Raw genomic sequence first — 25043 nt, 5'->3', positions numbered from 1 at the left:
CGCCCTGCAGGCCCGTCCGCTGCTGTGCTGCACCTCGCTGGAGCGGCTGCATGCGCTGTCCAGTCACGGCTGTCTTGCCCCCCTTTCGCTGCTCTGATTGCTCCGTCTGTTCTGGTTCGCTTCCCCGCCTTCATCATTCTGCCGCCCCTTTGAGCCTTATTTGGTCGCCCTCGTTCGCTCTCTCTCTCCCCCTTTCCCATCTTGCCTCGTCTTTTCCCCCTGTCGAATCGCTGTCGAATCGCTGTCGGCTCTCTGTCGGCTCTCTCGCTCATCTGCCACGGCCTCGACGTCATCGCCCCTGCTCCGTCTGCTCCGTCTGCTCTCGCCGAACGCGGAGACAGCTTCATCCTCCTCGTGCCGTCTGACGGCCATCTCGGTGATCGGCTTGACGCGACCTCGCCCCTTCCGTCTCCCGGCCCTTTAGACGCTCTACCGCCATCCGGAAGGCGGTCGGCCTTGCTGCTTAATGCCCGGTAGGTTGATTCCTCCCTCTGATACGGCTCTGCTGCCCTGTCGTGCTGACCCGCTCTGTCGTGCAGGTCCGAAGAAGGCCAAGAAGGATGCAAGAGAGACTGGCGGCGTGGTCGCTGCGGTGACCAAACACGCCACCGGTAAATTCACGTATGTGCCACTCTTGCTTTCATCGCATTGCCTGTTGCTGACCCGTGTCCCGTGTTTCGCTCGGGCTACAGAAACGGAAACGGCCAAGGCTTCGCCTCGGACACGTCCAACTCTTCCGGCCCTTCGCCCGACCTGCAGGCTGTCGCCTCTTCTTCGTCCAATGGCAGCTCCTCGGTCTCGCCCATGCTGGAGGCCGTGTCGTCACCGGCCGTCGTGCCGACCTTCAACCCGGCGCCCAGAGCCATTCCCGCCAGGGTCGACTGGCAGACGCGTGCCAACGGCGGTTCCATTCAGCCTAGCATCGCTGGCTCGCCCGGAAACCTGATCAGTTTGATGGGAGACTCGCCACCGAGCCGCTGGTCCTCCCCTCGGCCCTACGGCACGAGTCACACGAGTCACACGAGCCAGACGAGCCACATGAGCCATATGAGCCATTTGAGCCATGCCAGCTATGTCAGCCAGGCTACCCATCCGACCAGCGTCTCGGTGTCGCCGCCAAGCGGCGGGATGGACATTGCGGGCAGGCCTGGCCGACGTCCCCTCAGCTACCACATGGATACCCGTCGCAGCTCGCTGCACTCGCATCTCGCCCAGTCCCGGGCTACGGCCACGTTGGCTGCAGCGTCGGCCGGGCTCTCATCCAACCCGCCCCTTCCTCACCAGCCACAGGCTCATTTCTACGGCGTCCCCGACATCGATCTGGACCTGCAGCCGCACCAGGCCGGCATCAAGCCTGGCCAGCGCGGTTACCATTTCTCGTTTGACAGCCTGCCGTCAGCGTACCCTGGACGGCAGGCCTCCCTCGGCACCGGCACCGTCGTCACAGCCGGCTTCGAGGGCGGGCTCAGAGTCAGCCTGGTATCCAAGCGAGGTCTGGAGCCGCTGGCCACACTTTCCGGCCTGCGCGGTGGTGTCTACGGCGCCAAGATTCTGCCTTGGATGGCTCCGGGCACGGCAGCCGAAGACCTGTTCCCGCTTGTTGCCGTCGTGGTGCATGGACCGGTGCTGCCGGAGGCTCTGTACCCCGAAGGCGAAGGCGACGGCGACAGCGGCGTCGGGGTCGGGCTGACGGATGGGGGGGCCGGAGCTGTTGCTGCTTCTGCTTCTGCTGCTGACGGCATCGAGACAGACGCGCGGGTCGACTCTGAGAAGCGACGGTGTATCGAGTACTACCAGACGTCGGTCGAGGTGTATTCGCTGAGGCACAGCCAGTGGATCTGCACGTTGCTCGAGGCACCCAAGATACCGCTGGCGATCCCGGTGACGAGTCCCGTGTTTCAGCCGCCGCCGCCGACGGGAGCCTTTCAGATCAAGGCCGACGGCGGGACAGTTGCGGTGTCGTCGGCGACGACGGGCGAGTGCTGGGTGTTCCGGCAGATGGCGGCAGGTAGCGAGGACGTGCTGCCGTTCTGCTGCGTGGCTAAGCTGTGGACAACGCTGCAGCAGTCGCCCAGAGGCTCCAAGGGTAGCAGCGAGGCTACTCCTGAGACCGAGCGCGTCCGAGCCGCATCCTCGGCTGCGTCTAGCCAGACGCCATCGCGACACAGTCCCAAGCAGGCAGTGCTGTCGCTAAGTGGCCGCTGGCTGGCCTACTGTCCGGCCAACCCGTCGTCACAGATTGCGTTGCGGGCGGTGGTGCCGGTGGCTCTACACGGACGAGCACCCGGGATCACGTCTCTCACTCCGCCGCAGCTGCCTCCGACGACGGCCGAGGTGGACCTGCCACAGTCAGAGAGCGTGATGAACAAGATCATGCGCGATGCCACGCAGGAGATCATCTCGGGGGCGAAATGGGTGGGCCAGCAGGGCTGGCAGGCCTTTAACAACTACTGGAAGGGCACGCCGGGACTCTCGACAGCGCAGTCCGCCCGGAGCGACGCGGCCCAGTTCCCGCCGACACACGGCGCGGTGACGCAGTCGGCCGTCTCGAAAGAGCCCGGGCTTGTGTCGGTGGTGGACGTGACGGCTCTCGGGGGCTCTGCCACGGTGCATCCGCTGGCGACGTTTTCGCCGCCGCTCGGCTGCAGTTTCCTATCGTTTTCACCGTCAGGCCTGTGGCTGTTCACGGCCAGCACCAAGGGCGACGTGCAGACGGTGTGGGACCTGATGCGCGTGCAGCACACCAAGGCATCGCCACTGCAGGTGTTGGGCGGTCCGGGAGGGCCGGGCACGCTGACGGGATCGCGGGTGCGACAGATTGCGCAGTTTTCGCGCATGACAGTGGCACGTATCGTCGACGTGGCCTGGACGAAGCCGAACGGCGAGCGGCTGGCCATGGTGACGGAGCGCGGTACTGTGCACATCCTGGACCTGCCGTCGAGCGCGTTTACGTGGCCGCCTCCACGGCGCCGGACCAACAGCACGGCGCCGGACACGAGCACGACGACGGGCAACAACAGCGGCATCAGCGGCATCGGCAGTATCGGCAGCATGGGTGGCGGCAACGCTGGCTCCGGGGGGGCCGACACGAGCACAGGAAGACCTGCGTCGATGGTGGCGGTATCATATGCATCCAGCGCGCTGAGCACGGCCTTTGACGCGGCACGACCACTGCTGGCACGACCCCGGCGAAGCAGCGCGAACGTGCCACAGTCGACGGGAGCGACGATTGTCGACCATGCCAGCCACGGCGGCAAGATGCTTGCGGCGGGCATAAGCCACTCGCTAGGAAAGACGGGCAACGCGATCAACCAGCTGCGACACAATGGCGAAAACCGGGTGTCGCTGCCGGCCGGTTCGTTTGCTCCGGGACCGGCATGCGTGGTGTGGCTGACGGGAAAGCGGTCGCACGCGCTGTTCGTGCTGGGCGACGGGCTGGTGCGCAGTTTTGCCAGCCGCAGTCGCCGCAAGACGTCAGGACAGCGGACGCTGCATCTCAGTCTGAACAAGGACTTCCGGCTGCCTTTCCTGCCGGACGACATGCTCGCGGCAGCCATCAAGCGTCTCCTGGAGCCGGACGAGTACCTGGACTTTGAGCACGGCGACGGCGAGGCCGGCAGCAACACGATGGTGCTGCTGGACAGCCGACAGCGCCTGACAATGCTGGAGTCGTCCATTCCACAGGCCGAGATCGAGTCGAGCGCCCCGTACCAGCCCTTCCACACGGACCGACGGGTGGCACTGTACGAGTTTGAGGACGGAGCCCACGTTCATGCAGCAGCAGCAGCAGCAGCAGCAGCAGCAGTAGTAGTGCCCGTGTCTCGATCGGCCACGCCGGTGAGCGTGACGGAACCGACCGAAGCGGGTGTTGTGGACGAGGACGGGTCTGTGTCGCAGTCGCAGCCGTCGACGAGGAAAAAGCCGAAGAAGACGGCCCGGATTGCCGCAGCCATAGAGGCCTTCCGAGCCCAAGAGGCAGCGGTGTCGCCGACTGTGCCGACGGCCTGGGCGTTTGGACAGCCGATTGCGTCGACGCTCGTGGACACGGGCTATGCCGGTCTGGCCGAGGAGAGCTTGTTTAGCATCGGGTTCGAGGAGACGCGGGCACTGCCGGCATCGGCCATGGAGCGGGTGCTGCAGCACGACGGCGAGAACGAGCAGATTGTGGTGACGACGCGGCGACGACGCGGTGGCGGTCGTCTGGCGGCCGACGACGGCGACGATGACGGCTTCTTCGAGGACGACTGCGAGGTGCTCGACTTTGCCGACCAGCGGGTGTGAAGGAGGTGGTGGTGACGATGTGCGACGATGTGCCACTGCGCTCTCTGCTCGCTCTTTTCCTTCGTCTCTTCCCATTTTGGCTAGCATTTTGTGTATATTTTTTAGTACAGTTGCAGCATGGCTCCTGGTTAGACAGGAGTCGGGGCAGACAACGCTCTTGGCCCAATACATCACTGTATAGAGCATTTGGATGTAGTTTGTTTGGCATTTGATTTGATGGCACTTTGATTTTCACTACACGGCTCTTCGTACATTCTCTTCCGGCTCGCCTTCACCTCGTCCTGCTCATCGGCAGCTTCTCTCCCTTTTCCCTGCTCAGGCCTTCTTCTTGGTGGCCGTGACCTTGGACTTGGCCGCCTTCTTGCGGTTGCTGCGGATCATGACGATGCTGAGGAAGGAGCCGACGACGGCGGTGCCCAGCAGGATGAGGATGACGGGGATGCGGATGGCCCAGACGCGCGGGGGAAAGCAGTTTTGCAGCGGATGGTCGACATCGACAAATGGCTGGGCCGCGGTTAGCACAGGAAGAACAGGAAGCACAAGAAGCCAAGGCCGAGACGGCGCAGCTGCTCACCATCAGCAGGGTCCAGACGGTGTAGTAGAGGAAGACGACGGTGGCTGCCACGAGCATGGCGAGGCCAACGAGCTTGTCGAGCTGGGGTGTATTAGCGGTGGGTGTGAGGAAAGAGGAAAGAGAAATTGATCAGGACCGAGAGACAGGACTCACCATTGTCGTTGAGTCTTGCTGATGGACGGCTTTGAAAAGGGCGAGGCCGACAGAACGTGCTGGCCTGGGAGAAGCACGACGAAAGCGGCACAGAGAGCAGTCACAGACACAGGCACAAGCGCAGGGCGAGAGGAGCGTCGAGAAGCGATGGCTGAACGGTTCAGATCTGGTCGTCTGGAGAGCAGGAAGCTGGGAATTCCGGCTCGGACGCGCAAAGTAGATCGTGTTCTTTCGTTCGCCCTGCGCGCCTATAGCGCAAGGACCCACATTTATGAAGCGTGGCGCGCCACAGGGGCAAGCCACAGTTGCTGGCAGCTGTCTCCTTGTCGTTTTTTTTTAGCGCGTCGGCGGATTCGCCTCTTTCTCTTCTTGTTGGCATCACGTTGACGTGATTTTGACGGAGTCACAGACGATGGGAGACTCCTACCGACCAGAGCGTGAAGGGCGTGAGCGTGGGCCACGATCGCCTCGGAAGCGGTCGCCTCGACCAGCACGACCAGACCGCTCTCCCGATCGTTCTCCCGATGGCAAAAGGATGAAGGGAGCAACAGAAGCAGGCGCGCCATCACCATCTGCACGACCGGCCGAAACGAGAGCGCTGGCTCGACGGGGTCGACGGACGCCGCCACCAGAGCCGACAGACGAGCAGAAGCAGGCAGCAGCCAAGGCAGAGTACAACCGGCTGCTGACGGCACGATCCGGAGGCGTGTACGTGCCACCAGCACGGCTGCGGGCGCTGCAGGCGTCCGTGCAGGACAAGACGTCGCGAGAGTACCAGCGGATGGCGTGGGAGGCGCTGAAGAAGTCGATCAACGGGCTGGTCAACAAGGCGACGGCAGGCAACATGCGGCAGATCATCAACGAGCTGTTTGGGGAGAATCTGGTGCGTGGACGCGGGCTGCTGGCACAAAGCCTGATCAAGGCGCAGTACGCGTCTCTGCCCTTTACGCCGGTGTACGCGTGCATTGCGGCGTGCGTCAACAGCAAGCTGCCGGCCGTGGGTGAGCTGCTGCTGCGGCGGCTGCTGCTGCGTTTCCGCAAAGGCTTCCGGCGCAACGACAAGGCGGTCTGCCGCAGCGCGGCCACCTTTCTGGCACACCTGGTCAACACGCAGGTGGCCGATGAGATGCTGGCGGCCCAGATGCTGCTGCTGCTGCTGCACAGCCCGACGGATGACAGTGTCGAGATCGCGGTCGGGCTGACGCGCGAGGTCGGCCACTACCTCGAGACGATGAACCCGACCGTGCTCGTGGTCGTGTTCGATCGCTTCCACCACATCCTGAACGAGGCCGACATCGACCGGCGGACCCAGTACGCGATCGAGGTGCTGTTTCAGAACCGCCGCGACGGCTTCAAGGACCAGCCGGCCGTGCGCGAGGACCTCGACCTGATCGAGGAGGAGGACCAGGTGAAACACCTGGTCGAGCTGGACGGCAAGCTCGAAGACGAGCCCACGCTCAACATCTTCCGCTACGACGACCAGTGGGAGGAGCACGAGCGCGAATACGGCCGGCTGCGGCGGGAGATCCTGAACGAGAGCGAGGACGGCAGCAGTGCTGGCTCGGGCTCGGACGCGAGCTCGGACGCGGGCTCGGATTCCGGCTCCAGCTCCGAGGACGAGCACGAGACCGAGCAGAAGGCGCTCGACATCAAGGACCGGACAAACGCAGATCTGGTGGCGCTGCGCCGGACCATTTACCTGACGATCCAGAGCTCGATGAACGCGGACGAGGCAGTGCACAAGCTGCTGGCCGTGGACCTGCCCGAGGGCCGCGAGGCTGAGCTGCCGTCGATGGTGGTGGAGTGCTGCTCGCAGGAGCGCACGTACACCAAGTTCTTTGGTCTCCTGGCCGAGCGTCTGGCCAAGCTGAACCGCCGGTGGGCCGGCCTGTTTGAGGAAGCCTTTGCGCGCTACTACGGCACCATTCACCGCTACGAGACGGCCAAGCTGCGCAACATGGCCTGTCTGTTCGGGCACCTGCTGGCGAGCGACGCGCTCGGCTGGTATGTCCTGTCGAGTGTTCGTCTGACCGAGGACGAGACGACGAGCGCGAGCCGCATCTTTGTCAAGATCCTCTTCCAGGAAATGGCCGAGGCCATGGGACTGCCACGGCTGCGTGCCCGCCTGGCCGAGCCCGAGCTGCGGCCCAGCCTCGATGGACTCTTTCCCGACGACGGCAATGCGCGTCACCTGCGCTTCAGCATCAACTATTTCACCAGCATCGGCATGGGCGCTCTGACCGAAGACATGCGCGAGCGCCTGGCGAATCTGCCGAAACCAGCACTGCCAGCACCGGCCGACCAGAACGCCAACGACAACGACAACCACCACTCGGCCTCGTCTTACTCCTCGTCTTCCTACACCGGCTCTTCCTACTCACGCTCACCGTCTCGCGAGCCGTCTCGTCGTGGCCGTCCGGCTCAGCGGAGGCCAGCTGGATCTTCGCGTTCGCGCTCGCCTTTGTCCAATTCTCGGTCTCGCTCTCGATCTCGCTCTCGTTCTCGCTCTCGTTTCGACTCCCGCTCTCGCTCCCGCTCTCGATCTCGATCCCCTGCCCGACGACGCAGCCGCTCCTACTCCTCGGTCGGCTCCTACTCTCGCTCGCCCTCACCGCCGGCCGAGTCGTCCCGTCGTGGCCGTCGTCCGTCTGGCAGCCGCAGCCCCTCGCGCTCACCACTACCGCCGCCAAGAACCGCTCCCGCTGGCCGGCCACGGAGACCATCGCTCTCGCCCTCGCCACCGCCAATCTCGGGCGCCCGTCGTCGTCGGCGCAGCGACAGCCTCTCTAGCCGCAGCAGCGAAGGACCGCCCAAGAAGCATCGGCGGGGAGGCTGAACAGGGCTTCGGCTACTGCGCCTCAATCCTGCTTTCCCCTTCTTCTCTTTCCTTCTCCGCCTCTTCACAAGTTTGTCATTTCAGGCGCGCTAATGTACTGTATCGTATTGAGCATTTCACGTATTATTTCATGGACGCCCCAACGGTTCTTGTCTATCTTGCTTTGTCATCTTATATCACGTGACCTTTTCTATGTCTCCTTTCCTGTCCTTTTTCTTGAGCTGGATGGCGCCCTTGGCGAGCGCCTCGGCCGGCATAGGTCGCAGCACCGGCTGTACGACCCACCAGGGCCGGCGACAGCGACGGAGGGCAGCAGCAGACGAGTCGGGGTCGTCGCGCGGGCATTTGTCGTCCTCGCCGTTGGCCTCGGCGAGCACGCGATCCTGTTCGGCCTGGCGGGCCTCATCGGAGGAGCCGGTGATGTCGGCGGCCTCGGCGGTCAGCGCGGCAGCCACGCGGTGTTCCAGCATGGCCAGGATGCGTTCGTAGGTGGCCATGTCGCCCTTGCGAGAGCGGGCCAGCGCATCGCGCACGTCGTGGTGACGGCCGACAGCATGGCGCAGCAGGTGGAACAGATGTGCCTGTGCGGCGACAAAGTTGGGCGACGAGAAGACCGCCGCCGCTGCCGACGACGAAGACGACGGCTGCATCTCGTCCCGCTTGCGCTTCTTGCGTCGCGGCTCGGCGGCATCGCCGGTCTCGTCCGTGGCCTCGCTCGTGCTCGGGTTCGCTTTCGTCTCCTCTTCCGCTGGTAGCGGCTCGTCGCCCGGCAAAAAGAGCGGCCGGCGTTGGGGCGGCACCGTCTCGTCCAGCGCATACACGTGAAGCAGGTCCAGATAGCGACGCATCACCGCGTCCACGCGCCAGCCACCGCGCTGGCCATCACGACTCGTCCAGTACTCGCGCTGAACATCGGGCGTAGGCCACCAAGCTGTGGCTGTGAATGTGGCTGTGTCTGTTTCTGCAGCATCGTCTGCATCGCCAGCCGGCTCACTCCCAAACAGTCCTGGGTCCGAGAGCAGCCCCTCGGCACTCATCACGCCGTCGAACCCGGTCGCATCCAGACACCGCTGCAGGTCGCGCGGCTGCAGCACGTTCCCGTTGGCAAACAGCACCGTCTCGGGCGGCAGGCTGTCGCGCAGGAACCGCAGCGTGGCCCAATCGGCAATGCCGGTCAGGTGACCTTTCTGATCGCGTCGCCGGCCGTGAACGGTCAGGATGCTGGCGCCGGCTGCCAACACCGCCTGCGCGTACTGCAGCGTGGCCTCGCGCGTGTCGAGGATGCGGATCTTGGCCGTCACCGGCACGTCGAGGCCCTCGTGCAGCGCCCGGATCAGCCGTACGATCAGCTCGCGGTCCTCCTGCAGAAAGGCTCCGTATCGGCCCTTGCGCGCGATTCCTTGCGGACAGCCTAGATTGAGGTCCACGGCGTCGCAGTGCGGCGCCACCAGCCGCGCCGCCGCCAGCAGCGCCGTCGGGTCGTTGGCACAGAACTGCACAAACAGCGGCCGGTCCACCGCCGGGTTGCCGTCCAGGTGCGGCGTCGCTGCCGCTGCTGCTATCCCTTCCGCTCCGTCCACGCCGCTCCGCATCGCCTCAAAGTGCGACTCCCGGTACCGCTGGCTGTCGACAAAGAGCCGCGCATGCAGCATCGGCGAGTACGCCAGCACCGATGACCGCTTCTCCGGCGCCAAGAACGACCGCACCAGCATGCGCCAGGCCTGCCAAACCGTCAGCTTCATCGCTCGTATCGCTCATCTCGCTCGCCAACCACGCACAAACTCGGACTGGTCCACCATCGGCGCTACAATGTACTTGGGGCTGCCAATGCTCTCGTAAAAGGCTCGGCCATGAAGCTTGGCTGCCCGCCCGTTGGCAATCGGCGCCGCCGTCGAGCTCGCCATCGTCCGCACAATCGATCCTCGACTCTCGAGCAGATGCAGCCGTCCACAGCCCAATCCGGCTCCAGACCAAACCGCTCGCGAAATTCCTCTCTCCAGCTTGTTCGTCGGCCAAACAGCAGACCGGCAGACGTCGTCGTATCGTGCTCTCTCCACCTGTTCGTTATGCAAGTCCTGGTTGGAACTCCTTTGGTAGACCGGAGAAAAAAATTCCACAAAAAAGGCAACCTCGCCTTATCGCGATAAGGCCGGCCTCTGACATACACAATAATAGCACGAGGCTGACCGCGGAAGCAGAACGTTAGCTTCAGAATGACGTAACCATAGCTAGAACATGTCCTTCCGGCAAGGTGCCACTTTCAAGTCGGTCGCACATTCCCGATAATCGCCGTACGGAAGGCTATCTCGTTCACTAGACATCGTCAGCTTCTTGTCAAAGCTCCGACAACGGCCGGCAAATACTACCATATTGAACTGTTCAAACACTCTTCCGTATCATTTCCAAGGGCAGTCCCGTACTCGTATGACGAGTGCTCCTGCGGCTTGCAGATTCGCCTTTGTATACTCTTCCGAACATAGTGTCTGCTTGCACAAATCACGACGTACCATCGCCGTCCGTAACAGCACAAGGCTGAAGTCAGTGACCAACTTCGCTAAGTAGCCTGATTCGCCGCTACAAAAACCGCTAACACCGGTCCACTAATACAATGCATAAATCCACATCTCCAGGCAAGAAGTCTGTGCGCTGCTGGAATAGCCTTTATACAGCATATGGGAGGTCTTCGTCTATTCCTTCCCCTAGACTGCCCTCCTGTTCCCCCACTGCAGCGAGAGGCCAGGCGATACAAACATAATATATAACAATTAAGCCGCCCGCAGCAGGGAAACAAAAGGCCAGTCAATATAAAATAACAAAAAGAATAGCTCGCTGCCAACGTCCTAAAAAGCAAAAGCCAGCAAACCAAATAGCAAGGCCGGGCAAAGAAAGAAAACAAATAGTCGCTGCCGTATGTATGTCTCAACTTTGCTCCTCCCCGTCGCAATGCCCTGTCTCTCTTTCAAGCCCATGCATTGCCACGCTTCTTCCCCTTATCTTGTTCGCCACAGGCACCCGCAAAATACAAACTGAATTGCTCCTGCCTGCCCGTGCCGTGCTGTCATTTGCTCTTCTGGTCCCTGGACCTCTCTGCCGTACTGCCTGGCTATCCTCTCCAAAAGCGTGTCGTACACCAAGAGCAACCTTTACCGAGCCCCATGTGAGCCGCTTTGCATCCGATAAATCTGTCGCCCTTGGCCTCTTGTTCACCTTTGTCTTGCCTCTTCCTGTGTCTTGCTTCCTGCAAAATAAGAATGGAAAATGCTGCTAAACGCCGTGACACCATACTATGCTGTCCGGGGAACGCCTCGGAAGAAAATAATTTGCAATCAATACAACTGGTGCGACTCAGATCCTCCACAGCACGCGCCGCCAACAAAAGCCACCTGCGATAAAATGGCCGGAACCCGACTCAATAGCAATTTGGCGCAGTCGTGCTCATCAGAAAAAATGTGTGTAGATCTTGGAGTTCTCGTGCACCTCCATTTCCTGTACAAGACATCATCGTAAGCATGTGCGGGAAAAGTACGCCCACGGACCACACAACAGAAGCACGTACCATCTTGAAGCTGTTCAGCTCCTCCTTGATTTGCTGTGCGAGCATCGGCGTCAGACGGTTGCACGTAGCAACCTCTCCGCGGCGATCGTATTCCTGGCTCGGCCACGTGTCGTAGAACACGATACGGGGGCTGAACGTCGCATTGCGCCGCATCGAGCCCTGTGGCGTGCTGTTACCGCTCCGGCTACCTTGGCGCAACCGAAGAGCAGACACAAAGTAGTCCTCGCCGCCAATCGCTACAGACCCCGTCCGCTTGTGCCCGAGCGACTCATCGTTCGGCGTGCTGGGCGCGCTGGACGCCGGCGAATCGTTGATGGGCAGTGGGCCCGGCAGTTCAAGGTCAAGGCTACGGTCCTCTGCCGGACCGCGGGAAGGGCTTCGGGAGCCGCTGGCGTCTATCAAATTCATGAGTTAGCGTCGCTTCTTCCATACTAGCCACAGCCCGCCACCACCTAGACTCACGCTTCAGGATGCCCTTCCTCACTGCAGCAAGAACCTCCGCCCGCTCCCTCTCGCCGCCTACAATGCTCTTGCGTCCCGAGTTGTCTGTTCCCGAGCTGCTGAGACGATCAGATGTCGCTGACCCCACCGAAGCGTCAACTGAGCTTCTCTGCAGCTTGGGGTATCCCGAGCCGCCGCTATTTGCAGTGCCACGCTCGCGGTCTGCCTCGGCCGTCACCATCGACACAGTGGCCTCTGCCGTGTTGGCCGTGCCGGACTTGCCTGACCCGGCCACACCAGACTCAGCAGCAGGCGCACCGATGATCGACTTGGGCCGGAAGAGCCCTACGAACGATCGTGTGCCCTTCTTCATGTTCCGACCCATCTTACGGATCATGATCGACGCCGAAGAGGCAGTCGACGATATCGACAGGTTATCCGTAGACCCAGTGAAAATCCTAGCGCCAGCGTAGATACTGCTTCCGATACCAGCCTCTTCCTGCCGTTGTGCGATCCGGTCCTGCTCAGCGTCGTAGATCTCGTCGCTGCCCGGAGCCGTGTGCAGCCTACTCGGTGCGAGAGGGGCAACAATATCTCTGCTATCTTCGTCTTCGGGCCCGGCAGTACGAAAATCTGCCGCGCTGCCAAAGGAAAACGCCCGACGAAGTCTCGACGTCTTGCTGCGCACCTTGCCGCCTTTCTGGTTGATAGCCGACAAGTGACGCATGGCCGGGCTTTCCAAAAGGTTTGGATTCCCCTTCGCAGCCTTCTGGTCCGCCGTAGAGCCGGCATCATCCTTGGCGCCTCTGTTGGAAGTCATGTTGGCAGCCACCTTCCTCTTGTCGCCATCTGCAGCCACATCCATCGCTTTCGGCCTAGACTGCGATACAGAAGCGGCGGCGCGATTGGCAGCATCTGAAGAAGAACCACGCTGAGGAATATGGACATGTTTTGAAGAGTCCTTGTTCTGTCCGGGTGTGTTGTTGTCAGATAGGGTCGTGGCTGAGGAAGCGGGGTTCACAGTGGGGGCTGCAGTAGCGCTAGAATTCCGGGTGGTAGACTAGAAAAAAAAGCAGACATTGCATTAGCGACAGACGAACATGCTGACGCTCGGGTGATTGGGTGTTGTAGATAGTGCATGCAGGGGGTCCGGAGAAGGGTAAAAAAAGGACTAGGCATGATAGGTGCAAAATAAACTCGTAACCACAGATAACAGGGGCAACACTTACAGCTGGGCGCGCTGAACTCCCACGGCTCGAAACACTCTCAGAGCTTCCATCCTTGTTTCGCATTATCGCGCTACCCGGAGATAGATTGCCGCCGGATGCTGCCCTCTGCTTGTCCTTGCCGTGACTTCGCGGAGACGGCTCAGGCTTCCTGAACTGCCCTTGCGATGGTGCGTGGTGGGTCAAGTCCAGCGAAGGCATGCTGCGGCGTCGAATTCGCTTCGCATCGTCCGATGGACGGTACAGCTGCATGTCATCGACAGTTGTCAACGCAGCATCGTGACAACTGTTTCGGCGATTCGAATTCAGCTGCTGTTGTGATAGCCCGCTGGAAACACTCGATCCGTAGAGGTGGCCAATGCTAGCCATCCCAGAACCAGATGGTGCGGCCGACGCCGGTTTCTGTTGCTGTCCCTGCACTGAGACAGCCGGACTTGTCACAGTCCGAGGCATTGCCCGTCGGTATCTTTCTGGCGACGCACGAGCAGACGCAGCCTGAGCAAAAGACTGTGTGCCCGGTGGATATGCCGCTGAAGTCTGAGAGGCAGCAACTCTTTTGGTGCCTTGACTTGTTGGCAGTGAAGAGTCATCACGGCTGCCAAAGGTGTATCGGCCACCGGACACGGTTGAGCTGGTCGACAGGTTGCTCATAGAGGCACTAGCAGGCTGCTGCACCGTTCTTCCAAGGTTGATCGAACTGTCAAAACTCTGCAGCTGAGGAAGGCATGGTGCGACTGAAGGCGTTCGCATTGTAGTAGGTTGAGGAATTTGTTGCTGTGGTTGCTGCCTCGGCATGTTTGTATGGAGACTAGGCGTCGATGTGAAGGCGTATGGCTGGATCGGAGCCGGTGTTGTGCGGTACACCATTTGAGTGCCCGATACGCCATTAGAACTTCCGTAAAAGCTTTGTCGCTGCGGCGACGCTGGGTATTGCTGTCCATGCTGTCCCTGGGGCATGGGGAGAATCCCACCCGCAGATGATGACTGTGCCTGCAGCATGGTAGCTGTTCCGCTTTGTTGGGGAAATGTCTGGACCAGCGAAGCCATCCGGGGCAATTGAAGAGAGGCGTTTGCACTGTCTACCAGTGCAGCGTGCCAAACCCCTTGTAATCAAAGCGACGATATATGGGTGTTGAATAATGAGTATGGAGAGAAATACAAAGGAGATCTGCAGTATAGAAGCTGGGTTAGCTTATGAATTGAAAACAGCAAGTGGACAGGGAGATGAAAAGGTGAGATCAGAGGTGGTGTGGACGTTTCAGTGAATAGGAGCTCGGAAGAAGCGCATGGCACCCACACCCGCACCCGAAACACATCGATTACAGTTCCGACCGCTCAACCAAGAGCAAGGGAGTGTTGGAAGTACGCCAAGTAACGAGTGTGGAACTTCCGGTGGGATCGAATGCTGTTGTGCGTAAATATCACAGATAGGGCTGGGTGCTAACGTATTCCTGACCCGTCTCGACACTGAGGACATGACACAAGAAAATTGACGGCGGACGTTTCGCATGGCAGTGTCCAGATGGAGGAGAGGAGTGTTTACGGCAATAGAGCTGTGGAAGGATTGGGTAGGGCCTACTAACAACCAAGAGTGAGGTGGTCGGAGTGTCCTAGTCGGACAACTTTCCAATGACCACGTTTGCGTGCAACGAGCCCAGCTTTCGGTAAAGGGGTTAAGAAGGAGCCGTGTGGTATGAGGGTGGCAGGGACGTTTGTTTGTGCTGTGTATTTCTGGATCGGAAGGGCTGTCGAGGCGGTACGTCGAAGGGTACACAAGGCAGGACAGAAATGTGCAGCCAAGAAAGAAACGTAGTGAAAACGAGAAAACCACGCTGACGAAACTGACACAAAAAGAAGAGCGACGAGACGAGACGAGACGAGACGAACGATGAAAACGAGAGACGAGCGGCGAGAAATCCGGTATGCTGAAGAGGACGAGCCTGGATGCGGAACGAGAGCTGGACAGGCCCAAAATCGAGAATCCGGAACAACCGTGTCGAAGAAAGGGGAAGTGGCCAGGAAAAGAGGCTGGGCTTCTCGAAGCTGTGGGTGACGAATAGAAGAAACAAAAGAAACAAAAAGACTAGACGTAAGAAATACGGTGAGGCTGCAGGATGCGGTCAGAGGGGAAGGAAGAGGGAGATCGAATGGCGTGCCAAAAAAAGAGCGAGAGAATAAGAAAGAGAAGTGAGTATACAGACAAGAAGAAGGAAAGAGGAGAGGAGATGGAAATTAACAGGGGGTCTGCCCAGTGCCACTGCTGCTAGTACGAGCACGGCAGGCTAAGGTTTTGGGGGTGATGGCGGTAGAATGGTGGTAAAATGGGGGGTGAGAGGTGGGAGACGGGGAAGCAACGGACAACCGGGGAATAAGGAGCAGAAGGTGCACGGCGCAAACGGTAAGAGACAGATGGAGGAATTCAATCAAGCGAGACGGAAATGAGCAGAGACAGAGCCGACATGGAGAATGCAGAGCAGTATTGAATGTAAAGAGCACCTGATTGGCCCTCCAATTACTCAATGGCCTGTGGGAGCCCGATGCTGCGTTCTGCAACAGGAATTTAGTGATTTAACATAAAGGTGCCGGGCCTAACTCCGTATCTTACGAGTGCATGAATACAGGTGCATCCCACCGTCTAGGGTCGCAACCTCGCGTCCCAAGCGCTACAGTGTCGGTGGGCCTCAGTACGAGTACTCCTTAAGATACCTGAGGTGCAGGACAACTTCCGAAAAGCAGGCCGGCAAGCGTCGCCATGGCGTGCACGCAAGGAAGTGAAAAAAGGGGGGATAGGCACAAGGAATACGAACAAGCACTATTACGGTTGTATGCCCTCGATCTTTCAACGCTAGTTGCCCAGCAGAAAAAAGCACGCCGGGCTGCGGAGAGGGAGGAAAGCTGATCAATCTTTTGCGGTGGTGATCAGCTCGCCAAAACACGGCCGTTTCGCTGTTTCGTACTGTTGCCCCTTTTGAAGAATAAAGCTAAAGTATCTTACATGACAGCCGAACGAGAAGAATGAGGACGTTAGATAAAGTAAGCATGTTTCATACATAGGAGGGCAGGCAAGGCGACGTCCTGGCAAGGATTGCAGAGTAGTTGGTGGGTCGGTGTGAGTGGACTGGCATGGGAGACAGAGGAAGTGCTGGGCAGCGCCAGACACGCGAAGTGACAGTGTTTCGTTTCAGATGTTTCTTTGTGCTGTTTATGCAGATTTCAGTCCTTGCTACGTCACATCACAACTCCCTCCAGCTTCGTTTACTCTCTCTTTGTCCTCTACTACACATGCATCGTCCGCCTTGTCCTTTCTGAGCACTTCATTCCCTTCCTTGATTCTTGTTCGCTTTGTGTGCTCAACCGTCCTAGAATGAATGCTCCGAGCCGGATGCGCTAATGCGCATGCACGAAACAGGGCTTTTGCACTAAACAAAAATTAAAACAAGGTCACTTATCGCATCTGTCCCTTCTGAAAAGCGGAACCCTTGCATCCGAGAAACAAAACCGAAGCAGAATAATACTTGTACAGGGTGCTCCATACAGAAATCAAAATAGATGTGCTCCGCAAGAGGCAATCAAGTCGCTGCACAGCAATATGTACGATGATATCCCGACAGGCATTCTGCAATCATCCTATCGACATGCATCTATACCGTACTCGTATTCAGTTCTAAACTCGGTGGCCGAGACGATGAAACGGCCGGCTTCTGGAAGTACGAAGAAGTAAAGAAAATTTTAGATAGTGGCCGTTGACGCAAAGCCTATCTTGTCGGATTACGTCGTAAGCGTGTCTTACCTGTGTTACAATATACTGATATCTGACTCCGTGCAAGGTCCACAGAATATTGGGGTTTTGCCCCAAGTCTTGCTATCTCCAGTCGAGAGGGTGTGCCGGTATCTGAGCTATCACCGCACATGGCGATACGGGAACACTCGCAGCAAAAGGAACTTGAACACACGCCAAAAGAAAGGGGGCAGCTGCTAAATTGGCAGGCGGGGATCCGTTTCTCGTAAACAGAACGTGAACAGGCTGGCGGAAATCACGTATCTTACGTCTATACGGAGTACGGAGTACGAGCGAGACAATAACAATAATAAAGTAAGATAGAATTGCCAAAACAACCCCCAGATGCATAGTAAACTTACGGAGGGATTTCGTACGGAGCAGCTAAAGAGCGATGCGTGGGGAGGCGAAGACAAAATCGGCAAGGGACGTTCGTGTTCTGCAGGGGGCAATCAATGCTCAGCGCTGAAGTGCACTAAAACAGAACAAGTTCAGTCAGCAAGCAGCTAGCTTTAGGCACAAACTCGGTTTGGATCGCCGTTCGCCGTGGGCAGAAGAATGGGGAGGTGGAACGTGCAAATGGAAACAATGGAAAGCGCGGAAGGGGCGCGTTGTCACTCAGTAGACACCGCTCTCGAGTGCCAGGTTCGAGGGTAGTGCGATGCTGCAGTGTGCTGCCTAGCGCATTCTGGCACAGGCTATAGAGCACTACTAACTACCTGTAATATGGGGCAGCTTTCGTATTTGCTTGCATGCGAAGGACGCGCCTCTGGGGCCCCCGCACACGGCAATCACCGGTGCTGATTGGCCTGAGATGTCTCCATTGCGCGTCGTAAAAAAGGGGCATCCCAAACATGACGTGGATGCTGATGGGCGGGCTGACGAATCTGTACAGAGTACTCCGTGCTTCGTAGACATGGAGTACTAAGATCACGTTACTCGTCCTCTCTCGAGCTCGAACCCGTTCTCTCGCTCCACCGCTGTGCCCTTATCGTGTCGCCGGACGATGTCGGCTGTGGTCTCGGACGGGCTACACGCAGGTGGACAGCGATAATCGCAAAGATCACAAGAACAAGGGAAGACATGCAGCGGACGTGACACTGCACAGCGTGGGCCGGCACACAGATGGTGTTGTCGGCAGTGCTGATGGGTTTGCTCGTAAATTTTTGGAGGGAGTCTGTCTTTTGGCACGACAGCATCACGCGGCCAGTGGGTGCTCAGAGTGCATACCAATAACAGCAGCGATGGCGTATAGGCCGCCACGACTGAGTGTATCTTATGAGCACGTGGGATGGCGAGGACGAACTGCTTTGCTGGTGAGGCACGGACTGAGGCAAGTGTTCGACTCCGTTTTGCCGGTAAAAAGCACTTGTCAGAAACACTAAAGTGGGAATCAGGGCAACACAAGACAAGACGGGGTTCGACACGTTATCTAAGGCTGCCGCCTCCGTCGCTGTCATGAGAGCGTCCGTTGTGGTCCTGAGCAGGACGTGCGAAAATCCCCTTTTCGGCGCCGTTCCAGGAAGCGAGCTGGACCCGTTGGCAGCTGCAGTAAATGCGGCTGTTTGTCTTCTTGATCCAGATAAGAGCGACTGATCCTGTTTTTCTACCCATTTCAAGTACTTTCTAGAACTCGAAGATTCTAGGAGTCGTATGCGAGTGATGGATGGGTTCCACTTTCCCGGCCCCAGTTGCCAAGAGCAGACGCGCCGATTCCGTCTCTCGGAAGTTAACCAATATTATCGAAGTTCGAGCCTGGTGAACCATAAATGGAGTGTGCCACTGTCCATCGGACAGCTGCTGCAGGAGTGCAAGATGTTCTAGGCAGCGCATCAGGCAGCTACGATGCAAGCTCTTTCCGGTTTGCATTAGTGGCTTGCATGGTTCACTTCCCTCCAGTCCTTGTTCGGGAAACAGGAACGTCAAGCCGATTTCCCAACACCACTCGTGAACGCTTTTTTTCATTGCCGACCCCTACCTCAACTATGCCTTATTTCTGTCTGGGTGTTCCCCACAGCCGCAGCTGGTCAGAAATTGCTGTTAGCTAGCTCCAAATTCTTGATATTCGGTGCCGAGTGCTCGGGCCTTGGCCAGCACAGGAGCGTGACAAGAAGAGCGGCAGAGACTTCGTTGCTGGCTGCAGTGCCGTGGAATGACCGGTTTTGAGGGAAACGGGAATGGTCGTCGCCATCACCGTTGTCTTGGTCGGCTGCCCGCAACCTCCGATGAGTGACGGTGCCGCCTCTACGATATTGACACGATGCCCACGATCCTTAACGTCACCGGCTGCTTGGCCGGATCGTCGTATGGGGTCGTTGATTCGGCCACGTGCCACGACGTCTCAGCACCTAGCCTTGTTGTGCTTTGCCCCTTGCCTCTCTCCCTTTACATGACTCACCTTCGCCCTCGATCGAGATTGACTCCAGCCAGGACTGCTTGTCTTGCGAGGTAAAGTGACAGCTCATCGTCGGCAATTCAGCCGGCTTCAGCGAGCGCCTTCATATATCTCTTGTCCTAGCAGGTATCATCTGCATCTTGTGCATGCTTAACATACTTTCGAGACAGCACATAAACGCGACAGCCACGTTGTCTTATCGAGCAACCTCCAATGTTGCTTAACGAGAGCAGCCACCATCTTTACTATCCCGGCTTACCTTTCGGAGTGTCGGCGGCATCGTAAGCCAGTGCCTCACCCCCAAGTCTGCTGACCTGCCAGCGCAGCTGTGGATACGCGCCCAGCTGCCCTGCCAAGAGTTATGTCTCTTCACGCCTAATATTAAGGTATCTTATCTTACATGTCCGATGGCAAAGCCTAACGAGTTATTTATTTTACAATAACGGGGAAACTGCTACTTCGTACTACGACGTATGCACAAGGACACGGATATACGGGGAAGATCAGGGCCAAGGCTCATTGATTTATAAAGCTCCACTGAAGTGGAATCAGAATACCGTCAAATACGGAGTACCGAGGAGACACTTCATAAGAGCAGCTTAGCTGGCAATAGACTGCAGCGCCCCGTTTTACTGACCGTGCCCCTGGTGGACCTGAGATGTTGTCGTTGGGGTGGTATGGGCCCTGCGTATGGCGATACGACCATCTGCGCCTGGAACAGCGGGTACTGGAACCTTACCGGAAGCGCAGTGAACTGTTGCCGCTGGCTATTTGGTAAGGTATCTTACTTGCACCGTCCAGCACCGCAATTTGTGGAAGGGAAGAAAGCGTGCCTCTCTGGTCGTGGTGTTACCGATATTGTATAGCATGCCAACTATCTGGTACGGATTGCTAAAAGCATGACAATGTGGCCGGAGGCGTTGACAGCCTAATAAGCGAAAATATTGGTATTTCACAAGATGACCTATACAACGACAACGGTTTTCTAAAAATATAGCACAGTAACATTGCTATAAAGGGCCGTCCTGGTAGCAATAATAGGTGGATTGATCCTATTGGTTCGCAGGGAGCCGCTGTCATGGTCCATGATGAGACGATATACGACGTAGACAATCGGTAAGATGAAAGCTCCGAGGGACGATAGATGTGACCTTACGATGATTTTTGAGGACGGACTGTAGAACACCTGACAAACGGAGTACGAATAGGGGAAGCATTGGCTATGTTGATGGAGTGAAGGGTAAAGAAAAGCTCCCTGCTCAAAGCTGAGTCCCTCTCTTTCATTTGGGCTAACAAAAGACAAGAGATTTAGACGACAGCAACAAGCGCATCTTACATGGCTATCTTGCTTTAAACATCCTTCATTCTATTTGTTTACTGCATCTAGCATAATCGGTGACTAGAGTCTAGAAATAATAGGAGGAAGTTCACAGAATGAAAGCAGGAGAGACAGGGCTGAGACTTGAATTGAAGTCGGCCCTGCAAGCAACCAGCTCGAGGGCATTAGCAATTAAGATGCCTGCATCGCAGACTGTTTGTGAGGCATGGTATGAACCAGCGAGGCAAGCTGATTGACGGGATTCCGCGTGACAAAACACGTGACACGGCTATTTCGTCTGTCTATTTTTCTCTCCAACAAAACAAACAGAGACCAAGCGGACAAGCAGACATCCCTACCGTTCGCCTATGTTGGACCACTTTCAGGATTCGTTCCATTTTAAAACTTACTGCTTGGAAGATTCCTTTCCATTTTTGCTTATACTCGTCCTCTCACATTCGCTTCACCTGTTTGTAAGTCGAGAGCTTAGCCAACGAGTCTCGAGAGAATGACGAAGTCTTTTTCACATGAATTGCTTTTTTGGACATCCCGGGCGCAAACCACGTCATTAACGGCAATATAGTTTACATAGCTTGCTGGTAACTTAAAAAGGCGCGGAAATCGAGATCATTCTAGGCAGGACAGTCCAGGAACCCGAGAACTACGACGCGCCTGAAGCATGGCACCATCTCTGGAGAATCGAGCCGTGGCAATGGACGAAGCACACGCAGACCAAAAGCCAGACGACACAAATGCGATCGAAGAGAGCCGCACCGAAACGAAAAGCCAGGCAGAGGAATCACAGCCATGCACATCGTCCTCCCCCCCGCACGAAGATGCTGCGGCCGAAAGCGAGCAGTCCGAGAACGGCACGGAACACAAGGAGAGGGGAGAGGTAAGCGAAGGCGAGGACGAGGATGAAAACGCGAAGTCAAAAGACGGCAGCGCAAAGGCCACGAGCGATACCGACGCAGAAGCCGCAGGCGAGGATGCGGCTGCGCCGCCACCTCTTCCGGACGAGCCCCTGCCAGAGGTGCAAGAGGACGATGGCTGGGATCCAATGTGGAGCGAAGAGCACAAGTCCTGGTTCTTCTTCAACCGCTTCACCAAGCAGACGCAGTGGGAGAACCCACGGGTGCCGACGGCCGACGAAGCAGCAGCAGCCGCCGCAGCGACAGTGGCAGCCAGCGGCGGCTACAACCCAGCCATCCACGGCGACTATGACCCGAACGCGTGGTACGCCAAGGGCTTGAGCGCGGAGGCTGACGCGAAGAGCGACGTTGTGGACGGAGCCGACGAAGACGCCGCCATTGCGGCAGCGGCAGCGGCGGCATCTGCGATCTTGAACGGCGGCAGCGTGGAGGATGCAGACGGCCGAGGCGAGTCACAGTTCAGTCACGACGCCAAGGCGCGACGACAGATGAACGCCTTCTTTGACATGGATGCGGCCGCAAGCTCACACGACGGGCGCAGCCTCAAAGCGGAGCGCAGCGGCAAGAAGCCGACGAGGGCTGAGCTCAAGGCCTTCAAGGAGAAGAGACGGGTGCGAAAAGAAGAGAAGAGACGGGCCTGGCTGCGGGACTGAAGCGAAGAAAGGGGGCAAGGCAGGAGGGAGGGGAAGCCGGTGCGGTATATTTCACAGTTAACACTTTACACTTCACATCAGGCAATGGCTGCTTTTATAATCAACATGGGACGGCGTTTTTCTTGTGGCGGGCAAGTCGGAGGAAATGGGAGGTTTTGGCTATCGGCACTATTGCTATTACAGGTTTCATTGTCAGACTGGCATATCTGAACAGAATCTTGATAAAACAGTCTGAGGACGAGTAAAGGCATGGCCGTCAATATAACACTTTGTTGTGCTCTACTTCTATATCTCTGCAAAATGTCCAAACTAGCGGCTCTTTTTCGGCGTCTACTCATTCCCGCTCTCCTCGTCATCTTCGCCGTCAAAAACCATGTCCAGCTGGACGCTGCCATCGCTGTCGTTGTCTTGGTCATCGTCACCAGCGTCGCTGCCGTCGTTGACGGCGTCCAGGGTCGTCTGCTTCGTGTCTGGTCTCTTTGGTGTGCTGGCTAGATTCTCGTCTTGTTCAATCTTCCGCTTGAGCGTCAGCGGCTCAAATACAGCTGTCGCCGGCTGGACAGCTGCCTCGTCGGCCGGCTTGCTCCGTTCTGCAAAGGCAGTCTGGAGGCCAAAGCCACCGGCGCCGTCTAAGGGCGCGGGCATCGGGCCGTCCTCACCGTTACCCATCAGCACGTCCTCTTCTCCGTTCATGATGGCTGCATCCAGGCCGGACAGCAGTCCTCTCTCGTCGTCGACTTCCTCGTCACTGTCGCCGTCCTCCTCGTCCTTGACAGTGCCCGGAGCTGCCATCGCAAAGATGTCGCCAAAGTAGTGGGGTGCCGTTCGCAGGTTGCTTCGCAGGACCTCCAAGTCCAAATCGTTTGGAAAAGCACGTGCAAGGAATGGGATGGTGTTGGCAAAGTACCGGCCGCTGCGGTCGACGTAGGGATGCAACACGCTAGACAGCATGGCCTCCTTGTTGGCACTGAGGATGGCGGTGCGGTCAAGGAGCGCCCGGTCCGCCTTTCTGACGTGCTGCTGGGGAAGATGGGCCAGGAGGGAAGACAGGAGGTCCTGGGCCGCGCGCAGGTGAGCCGCCTCCAACTCGGATGTGGAAGCGGCTGCGGTCGACGAGGTGGTGGCCTGGCTAGGGTTCAAGAAGAGGTCGGCGTTGGCGGTTGCCAGCTTATTCTTTGGTATGTTGACGGCGTTCTTAACCGGAGCGACGTCCTTCTTTTCCTGCCGCTGCGCGAATCCCGAGGCCTCCAAAATGTCCTGGCAGCAAGCGTGCACGACGACGCCCAGAGAGCCCACAGTAGCCCGGGACATGGAAGGGCCAACCGACGGCAGAAGACTCTGAACCAGTGAAAAAGTCACCTGCCGCATCAGCGGGACGTGGTGATCGGAAGAAAACATGCGCACGGCATCCTCCAGCATTTCTGGCGCCAGAGGCACGGCATGAGCACCCATCCTCCTGGCCACGCTCTGTAGCAGGCCCACGGCCGCAACGTGTATCTCTGGCAGGGCACTCCAGAGCTCGTCCCTCTCGTCCCTTCCGATGCTCGGATTGATCAGCGACGAATGGTCCCGCTCATTGCTGCCCGGAGCAGGAGGCAGGACCAGCGACATGCGGGAGACAAGGCTCGAGATTCTCCCCAGCGGCACGGCAACGGAAGCCTTGGTGGGGCAGCGAAAGACCTCTGTGATCGAGTCCAGGAGGCCGGCCAGCCGCTCGGCGCCGCTCTGCAGTCCCGTCCAGCTAGGAAAGTCGTCGGAGAGGTCGCTTCCACCCTCTGGCAGTCCTTCGTACGACACCTCGCCAGGCATGTATTCCGAGCCCGGATCTGTCGATTCCCGCACCGCCCGGAAAACCTGGTCGGCCGTGACATGAACGTCCTGGATGAGGCCGTTCAGCAGCTTGGACCACTCGTCCGCGTGGTTGTTCTTCGGAGCCGTATAGTGCAGGAGGACCAGCAGACGACGAGAACTCTGCCTGAGGGAGGGCGGGACGACCATGCTGTCCGAGGCAGTCGGTGCCACGTAGGCGCGGACGGCATTTCGGATCTGCACGCTGAACGGCCGCAGTGTCGTCGGATAGTGAGGAATCAGGGCGGCCAGCGCGCGGGTCACGGCCTCGATCACGCTCGCAGGAGCCTTGGGAGGCTTCCCGGGAGCTGCTGGCCGCAGCAGCTGCAGACAGGCCGTTGCGAACGACGGGACAGTGGGGGTGGCAATCTCGCGGACCAGCGTTGGGAACTCCTGAAGCAACGTGTAGATCCTTGCCAGGACTACCACACACAACTCTTTGGAGGCAAACGGATCAGGTCTCTTGGAGACCGTTAGCTTCAAGGGGACTCTGAGTGTGAGAGAGACGCGAATTGTCGCCGACATACCTGCAGAATGGACAATAGGCCGCGAACCCAGTTCTCGGATGTTCGTAAGCATTCCCAACCGCCAACGTCTATGATGGCCTTGGCCAGGACCATGCCAGCAAAGCGCCCATGAGCGTTCTTCCCATGAAGGAGGGCATTGACTTGGGTCTTCAGCTTGTGAACGAGCACAGAGGCCTCACTGGAACTGCTCTTGTTGTGCTGCTCGGCCGAGGCCGACAGCGGACTGCCACATCTGAGGATGTGGTTTACAAGAATAGGACATAAGGCCGGCAAGTCTCCAGGTGTTGTTGCTACCAGCTTTCGGCACAAGACCCGCAGGTCTGCAGGTACAGACATGACACGGTCTCTTTTGGTTCAGACGTATGACACCTCCAGGAATTCTGTTGAAATCAACAAAAAAAGGAATACCCCCCGCGATTCTTGAAGCCGGTTCGGAAGGAAAAAAAGCTACGATAACGATAGTAGATTTTTTCAGTATTTACGGAGTCCTCGTACTTTTTCTGGGGCTTCGGGGCCCACAATTCT

General features: G+C 58.2%; 7 protein-coding genes across 7 annotated transcripts; 3 read left to right on the top strand and 4 right to left on the bottom strand.

Moving 5' to 3' along the window:
- Positions 1–466: 466 nt before the first annotated feature.
- On the top strand, positions 467–4281 carry CMQ_7720 (uncharacterized protein; the record flags this gene model as incomplete). Its single annotated transcript, XM_014314725.1, has 3 exons — positions 467–473; positions 540–621; positions 693–4281. The coding sequence occupies 3 exons, from the start codon at positions 467–469 to the stop codon at positions 4279–4281; spliced, it is 3678 nt and encodes a 1225-aa protein (XP_014170200.1).
- Positions 4282–4596: 315 nt separating this feature from the next.
- CMQ_7141 (dolichol phosphate-mannose biosynthesis regulatory protein) lies at positions 4597–5011 on the bottom strand (the record flags this gene model as incomplete). The annotated part of the gene is made up of 3 exons (XM_014314146.1): positions 4597–4785; positions 4856–4936; positions 5009–5011. The coding sequence occupies 3 exons, from the start codon at positions 5009–5011 to the stop codon at positions 4597–4599; spliced, it is 273 nt and encodes a 90-aa protein (XP_014169621.1).
- Positions 5012–5420: 409 nt separating this feature from the next.
- CMQ_7302 (cell cycle control protein) lies at positions 5421–7844 on the top strand (the record flags this gene model as incomplete). The annotated part of the gene is made up of 1 exon (XM_014314307.1): positions 5421–7844. One exon carries the CDS (start codon positions 5421–5423, stop codon positions 7842–7844), a length of 2424 nt encoding a protein of 807 aa, XP_014169782.1.
- Positions 7845–8020: 176 nt separating this feature from the next.
- CMQ_7051 (dihydrouridine synthase family) lies at positions 8021–9748 on the bottom strand (the record flags this gene model as incomplete). The annotated part of the gene is made up of 2 exons (XM_014314056.1): positions 8021–9565; positions 9623–9748. The coding sequence occupies 2 exons, from the start codon at positions 9746–9748 to the stop codon at positions 8021–8023; spliced, it is 1671 nt and encodes a 556-aa protein (XP_014169531.1).
- A 1534-nt stretch (positions 9749–11282) lies between these two features.
- Positions 11283–14066, bottom strand: CMQ_7054 (uncharacterized protein; the record flags this gene model as incomplete). Its single annotated transcript, XM_014314059.1, has 4 exons — positions 11283–11330; positions 11401–11795; positions 11863–12808; positions 13071–14066. The coding sequence occupies 4 exons, from the start codon at positions 14064–14066 to the stop codon at positions 11283–11285; spliced, it is 2385 nt and encodes a 794-aa protein (XP_014169534.1).
- Positions 14067–21237: 7171 nt separating this feature from the next.
- On the top strand, positions 21238–22143 carry CMQ_7075 (ww domain containing protein; the record flags this gene model as incomplete). Its single annotated transcript, XM_014314080.1, has 1 exon — positions 21238–22143. The coding sequence occupies one exon, from the start codon at positions 21238–21240 to the stop codon at positions 22141–22143; it is 906 nt and encodes a 301-aa protein (XP_014169555.1).
- Positions 22144–22473: 330 nt separating this feature from the next.
- On the bottom strand, positions 22474–24854 carry CMQ_7341 (uncharacterized protein; the record flags this gene model as incomplete). Its single annotated transcript, XM_014314346.1, has 2 exons — positions 22474–24453; positions 24519–24854. The coding sequence occupies 2 exons, from the start codon at positions 24852–24854 to the stop codon at positions 22474–22476; spliced, it is 2316 nt and encodes a 771-aa protein (XP_014169821.1).
- Positions 24855–25043: the final 189 nt, after the last annotated feature.

This window comes from Grosmannia clavigera, assembly GCF_000143105.1.
Source record: "Grosmannia clavigera kw1407 unplaced genomic scaffold GCSC_173, whole genome shotgun sequence".
Classification (NCBI taxonomy): Eukaryota; Fungi; Ascomycota; class Sordariomycetes; order Ophiostomatales; family Ophiostomataceae; genus Leptographium; species Leptographium clavigerum.
This window is presented reverse-complemented; position numbering and strand designations above follow the sequence as displayed.